The following is a 7,107-nucleotide window of genomic DNA, read 5'->3' as shown; positions in this document are numbered from 1 at the left end:
TGAAGTATGAGTATTCCTGAACACTTAATTGTGCTCATGAGGAATCTGTACATGGACCAAGAGGCAGTTGTTCGAACATAACATGGGAACACTGAATGTTTTAAAATTAAGAAAGGTGTGTGCCAGTGTTGTATTCTTTCACCATACTCTGGTAGCGTAGTGGTTACGAATCGGGCTGCGAACCTTAAGGTCAGTGGTTCAAAACTACCAGCCACTCTGTGGGAGAAAGATGAGGCTTTCTACTCCCATAAAGATTTACACCCTCGGAAACCCTGTATAGGGTAGCTATGGGTCAGAACCAACTTGACGGCACTTAACAACAACAACATTCAACCTGTATGCTGAGCAAATAATCTGAGAATTTGGGTTATATGAAGAAAAACGTGTCATCAGGATTAGAGGCAGACTCATTAACAACCTGCGATATGCAGATGATACAACCTTGCTTGCTGAAAGTGAAAAGGACTTAAAATATTTTCTGAAGAAGATCAAAGAGCACAACCTTCAATATGGATTGCCTCTCAATGTAAAGAAAACAAAAAATCTTTACCACTGGACCAATAAACAACATTCTTATCTATGGAGAAAAGATTGAAGTTGTCAAGGACTTCATTCTTCTTGGATAAACTATCAACACTCAGGGCAGCAGCAGTCAAGAAATCAAATGATGTATTGCAATAGGCAAATTTGCTGCACAAGACCTTTTTAAAGTGTTGAAAAGCAAAGATGTCAGCTTGAAGACTAAGGTGCACATGACCCAAGCCACGGTATTTTCAGTTAGCTCATATGAAGGCGAAAGCTGGACAGTGAATAAGGAAGACTGTAGAAGAATTGATGCTTTTGAATTATGGTGTTGGAAGAGAATATAGAAAGTGCAATAGGCTGTCAAAAGAACCATTAGATCCATGTTGGGAAAAGTACAGCCAGAGTGCTCTTTGGAGGCCAGGATGGCCAAACTTCATCTCTCATGCTTCAGACATATTGTTCAGGTGGGAACAATCACTGGAGAAGTATATCATGTTTGATAGGGTGGAGGGTCAGAGAAAAAGACGAAGACCCCCCAGCGGTATGGATTGACAAAGTGGCAGCATCAAGCTTGGCAATGATAGTGCCACAGGATACTGCACCAGGATCGGGCAGTATTTCGTTCTGCTGTGCATAAGGTCGCTATTAGTCGGTACTGACTCTGTGGCACCTAATAAGCTGGTCTTCGTAAGAAAGATTATACTTTCCAATCCCTCAACATTTTAAAGCCTCGTGTACTCTGTATAGGATTTATGACTCAAAGCCTAATCCACGATACTTACCAACAACAAAATGCAAGTTTTAGTTAGAGAGTTCATTTGATTACTTCAGTGCCATTTGGTTAATAATGTCCATTATTCAGAACAATGGATAGCAAAAGCCATGGTTGGTAATTGAATGTATGCCTAACTCTCATGCTCTTTATAAATGTATGAAATTTTTTATCTTCTATAAAACTCTACTTGATATTAAGAGATTTAGACTACTGAAAGGAACAAATAATATAGGGCTTACAAATTTTAAAGTAATTTATACTTTTAATTTGCTGATATTCATTTTAAATATAGACATAATCAATATTCAATCTTTAAATTATTAAGACTCAATGTTCTATATAGTTGATATAGAATATAATTGTATATAATTTAATGAAGTGATTAAAAGCTTATTTTCCAATATTTCTTCTTTTGCTTATCACTGATACTTGAAATTCTATAAGAGAGTTAATTATTTTTCTTATGGTTTAAATAAGCATTACTGTGGACACATCTGTAGAGTCGGCATTATGCTGCTGTTTACAAGTGACGCAAAGGAGGAAAATCTAAAAATAATCAAAATGAAGAGGGAAAGATAGCAATATTTAAAGACTGACAATGCAGACAGTTAAGAGAATACTTGTTCATAATGGTGTGTAAGGAAGTGTTGGCTAAATTGTATACATGAGTCAATAACAAACCATTAAGTATATGATATATATGTGATGTGGCATTGTAGGGTGAGCAATGGACTGCTAATCAGCCAGACGCTCCTTCATGCTATGAATTAGAATGGACTCAACAGCACATAAGAACAAAATGTGATGTTTAGTAAAACAAAATAAATAAAGATTAAATCATTGCAGTGTTATATTGAAGCAGAAACACACCCTAAATAAAGTCAAATTAATTACAAATAAATGAATATAATAGGAAGGAAGAAACAAGTAAGAAAAACATAGCTAATTATAGTAATTGTTGTTGTTGTTGTTGTCAAATGCCGTCGAGTCGATTCCGACCCATAGCAACCCTGTATGGGGTTTCCAAGGAGCAGCTGGTGAGCTTGAACCGCCGACCTTGCAGTTCAAACGGCTTTTCAGTCTGGTGCCACACCAGGGCTCCAATGAGTGAGTTACAATTCAAAATCCATATGTTGATTTTTCTATTTTATGTTTTACACACACATGTATAAGATTATGAGCACAATGCATTCAATATATTTGATTGTTTTTTGTGTTATCCCTCTTGCTACTCCATCTATGTATATGTTTTCACAATTAAAAGAACTAGACCACAAAAGGATCTGAATTTTTTCTACAAGGGTGAATTTTATAATTATATTAAGGCATTATATGTAGATATTATTTGATAATGTATGTTGATAGAATGCTTGAATAAATATGCAGTAATATATGTGTCCGGAGGAAACAGTCGCTGGAGAAGGATGTCATGCTGGGTAAGGTGGAGGGTCAGAGAAAAAGAGGAAGACCCCGAACAAGATGGATTGGCCAGGTGGCATCATTGATGGACTCAAGTGTGGCAGCGGTAGTGAGGTTGGCCCAGGATCGGACATTGTTTCGTTCTGCTGTGCATGGGGTCACTATGAGTTGGTTCCAATTCGATGGCACCTGACAGCAACAACAATGACATATAATAGGAAAGAAAAAAAATATATATATTCCCGTTGAGTCAGTCTGACTCATGATGTTGTTGTTAGGTGCAACCCAGTCAATACCAACTCATAGTGACCCTGTGCACACAGAATGAAACATTTCCCAGTCCTGAATCAACCTTGCTACATTTAAAAATCACTACAAATCAACTTCACTTCAAATCAATTGTTGGTACATTTAAGCCCATTGCTTCTGCTACTATGGCAGTCCATCTCTTTGGGGGTCTTCCTCTTTTTCTCTGACCCTTCATTTTATCAAACATGACATTCTTTCTAGGAGTATGAGAGACAGAGTCTGGCTATCCTGGCTGTACTTCTCCCAACAGAAATCTGTCTGTTCTTTTGGAAGTCCATGGTACTTTTAATATTCTCCTCCAACACCATAACTCAAATGCATTAATTCATCTAACGTCTTCCTTATTCATTGTCTACTTTTCACATGCATATGAAGTTATTGAATATACCATGGCTTGGACAGACACACCTTAGTCCTCAAACTGACATCTTTGTTCTTTACTACTTTAATGTGATATTGTGCAGAAGATTTGTTTAGTATAATATGTCACTTGATTTCTTGACTTCTGCTCCCATGAATATTGATGACTGATGTGAGTAAAACGAAGTCTTTGACAATTTTAAACTTGTATCTTGATATTGTTTATTAGTCCAATGGTGAGGAATTGTGTTTTTTGTATAACCCACACTGAAGGCTGTGGTCCTTTATTTTCATCAGTAAACATTTTAAGTCCTCTTGGGTTTCAGCAAAGAAAGTTTCATCGTGTGCATATCGCAGACTGTTAATGAGTCTTACTCAAATTCTGATGCCACATTTTTTCATGTTATAATACAGCTTATTGGATTATTTGTCAGCATGCAGATTGAATAACTATGGTGAAAGAATACAACCATGGCATACACCTTTCCTAAATTTAAAGCATTCAGTGTTCCCTTGTTCAGTTTGAACAACAATGTCTTGGGTATACACAGGTTCTTCATGAGTTCAATTAATTGTTCTGGAATACTCATTCTCTGCAATATTGTCCATAGCTTGTCTTGATCAACATAATTGAAAGCCTTTGAGTGGTCAATAAAGCAAAGGTAAACATTGTTCTCTTATTCTTTCCATTGAGCCAATATCTATGTGATGTCAACAAGGATTTCCCTCATTCCATGTCTTCTTCTAAGTCATAGCAACCATGTATGGTTTTTCCAAAGAATGGCTGGTGGTTGTGAACCATCAATCTAGCAGTTCAAACTGACCTTGTGATCCAGTACTTATCCTACAATACTGAACAAGGATATATATATATCTATCAGTTGGTGGAGTCGTTAAGTGCCGTGGGGTTGTTTCCAACCCATAGTGACCAGGTATAGGGTTTCAGAGTATAGGTTGAACTTGAATCACCGACTTTTCAGTTCAAACTGATTTTGCAGTTCAGTGCCTTAACTCACAGCATGTATATACTCACACGCATATATATGGTGGAGTGATGGTTATATGCCACTGAGAAAATTCCGATTCATAGTGGGTTTCTATGTATATAAGGTTTCTGAGGTTGTAAATGTTTATGGGAGCTGAAAGCTTCAACTTTCTACTACGGAGTGACTGGTAGATTAGTACTGTTGATTTTACAGGTAACAGCCCAGCTTGTAATCCACTAAAATGCCAGACATCCAATTCATTTATATAAATGTATAACATATGTATATATATATATACACACACACACACAAAAAACGAAAAACTGACCGATCCTGGGCCAGCCTGACAATTGTTCCCACGCTTGAGTCCATCGATGTTGCCACTTGGCCAAACCATCTCATTGGGGGTCTTCCTCTTTTTCTCTGAATCTCCACCCTACTAATCATGATATCCTTCATTCTCAAGCTACTGGTTCCTCCTGACAATATGCTCAAAGTATGAGAGATAATGTTTGGCCATCCTGGTCTCCAACGAGCACTCTGGCTCTACTTCTTCCAAGGCGGATCTGTTGGTTCTTTTGGCAGCCCCTGGCAATTTCAATACTCTTCTCCTACATCATAATTCAAATGCATTGATTCTTCTATGGTATTCATTATTTACTGCCCAGCTTTTGCACGCATATGAGGTTATTCAAAATACCATGGTTTGGTTCAGGCGTACCTTAGTTCTCAGGCTGACATCTTTGCTCTTCTACACTTAAAACGGTCTTATGCAGCACATTTCCCTAATGCAATGCGTTGTTTGATTTCTTGCCTGATGCTTCCATGAGTGTTGATAGTTGATACAAGAAGAAAGAAGTCTGTGACAACTTCAATCTTTTCTCCAATGATAAGAATATTTTTTATAGGTCTAGTAGTAAGGACTTTTTTTGTTCTTTACATTGAGCTGTAATCCATACTGAAGGCTGTGCTCTTTGATCTTCATCAGTAAATGTTTCATAGGGGTACTTTAATGGTACAATAACTAAGTTCTCATCAGCTAACTAAAAGTTGGTGGTTTGAACATATCAGCAGCTACACAAGAGAAAAGACCTGATGATCTGTTGCTCTATTGTTCTGTTCCCATAAACATAGCAGGAAGTTCTGCTCTGTCATATAGGGTTTTTTTAAGTCAAAATAAACTTGAGTACACACAAAAACAATAATAACAACATTAGTATGTGTGCAATATTTATAAGTATCATTTCAACAATCTAATTATTTGCCAGTAATTACTATTTTCAAGAAAGGACAAAGTAATATTCAGGAAGACTTCTGTAATAACAATAAAATATCCATGGCTTCCACCCCTGAACCATTTCCAATAAACATTCCCCATGCCAGGAATAATGCATCAGCACATGTCAATCAACCTTAGAAGAACTCATCATTTATTTATATTGTAGGTGGCTACAAATTACTCTGGATCATGGAAAGTAAGAATAATATTACAGAATTTATTCTCTTAGGACTTTCTCAGCAAAAGGAAGTAGAAATTCTCTGTTTTTTACTATTTTTACTTTTTTACATTGCAATTTTGGCTGGAAACCTGCTTATCATGATTTCTATCACCTGCAGCCAACTTATCCAGCAGCCCATGTATTTCTTCCTGAGATTGCTCTCACTCTCTGATCTCTGCTATACCTCTACTGTGACACCTAAGTTAGTCATTGACTTACTGGCAAAAAAGAAGACCATTTCCTACAATGGCTGCATGACACAGCTCTTTACCATGCACTTCTTTGGTGGGATTGAGATCTTCATCCTCACAGGGATGGCCTATGACCGCTATGTGGCCATCTGCAAGCCCCTGCACTACACTGTCATCATGAGCAGAAGGACATGTGTTGTCATTACGGCTGCTTCCTGTGCTGGGGGTTTCCTGCACTCTTTTGGTCAGTTTATACTTGCTATTTTCTTGCCCTTCTGTGGCCCTAATGAAATAGATAACTACTTCTGTGACATCTATCCTTTGCTGAAACTGGCCTGTACTGATACCAGCAGGATTGGGCTCTTGGTCCTTGCCAATTCTGGTTCGGTGAGTCTAGTGACATTTGTGGTCCTGTTGATATCATATGCTGTAATCTTATATGCTATTAAATCCTACTCCAGAGAAAGCCGTCTCAAAGCTCTTTCCACATGCAGTTCCCATATTACAGTGGTGGTCCTGTTTTTCGTTCCCTTAGTATTTGTTTACATTCGTCCGAAAAGTACTTTTCCAGAAGATAAAGTGTTTGCGCTTTTTTATACTATCATTGCTCCCATGCTTAATCCTCTGATATACACATTGAGGAACACGGAGATGAAGAATGCCATAAAGAAGCTATGGTCCCAAATTATGGGAAGAAGAGGGAATAGACTGAAAGACATTTCTGCTTCTCACCACAGAGCTTGTTGAATCATCTATTACTCATTTACTGAGTATCTTAGTACTCAACATTTCACACATACAAAAGTGAAACCTCTTCTATCTAAGTATTTGTGTATTAATGACATCCATCTAGCAGTAAAGAGTGCTAAGGTACACGGCAAGAGCAGCACTCACTGTATTAGTTAAGCTTCTGTGTTAAGGAGTCAGGGTCATGATTCTCTTTGGTTTGGTAGTTACACGATGATGTAATTTGGCAGTTACTTAATGATGCAATTTGGAAACTATGTAATGATGTCATTATACCATTCTGTGATCTGATGTGT

At 37.5% G+C, this 7,107-nt stretch overlaps 1 protein-coding gene across 1 annotated transcript; it reads left to right on the top strand.

The window, feature by feature from the left end:
* Positions 1–5,842: 5,842 nt before the first annotated feature.
* LOC102831860 (olfactory receptor 4P4-like) lies at positions 5,843–6,811 on the top strand. The gene has a single exon (XM_006877942.1). The coding sequence runs from the start codon at positions 5,843–5,845 to the stop codon at positions 6,809–6,811; it is 969 nt and encodes a 322-aa protein (XP_006878004.1).
* Positions 6,812–7,107: the final 296 nt, after the last annotated feature.

Source organism: Chrysochloris asiatica, unplaced genomic scaffold (assembly GCF_000296735.1).
Source record: "Chrysochloris asiatica unplaced genomic scaffold, ChrAsi1.0 scaffold00689, whole genome shotgun sequence".
In the NCBI taxonomy this organism is placed as follows: Eukaryota; Metazoa; Chordata; class Mammalia; order Afrosoricida; family Chrysochloridae; genus Chrysochloris; species Chrysochloris asiatica.
The sequence above is the reverse complement of the archived record's forward strand: the minus strand, read 5'-3'. Positions and strand labels throughout refer to the sequence as shown.

What these genes read in the sequence shown, in the direction of transcription:
- LOC102831860 (XM_006877942.1), top strand. Translation starts at nt 5,843, where the DNA reads ATGGAAAGTAAGAATAATATTACAGAATTTATTCTCTTAGGACTTTCT.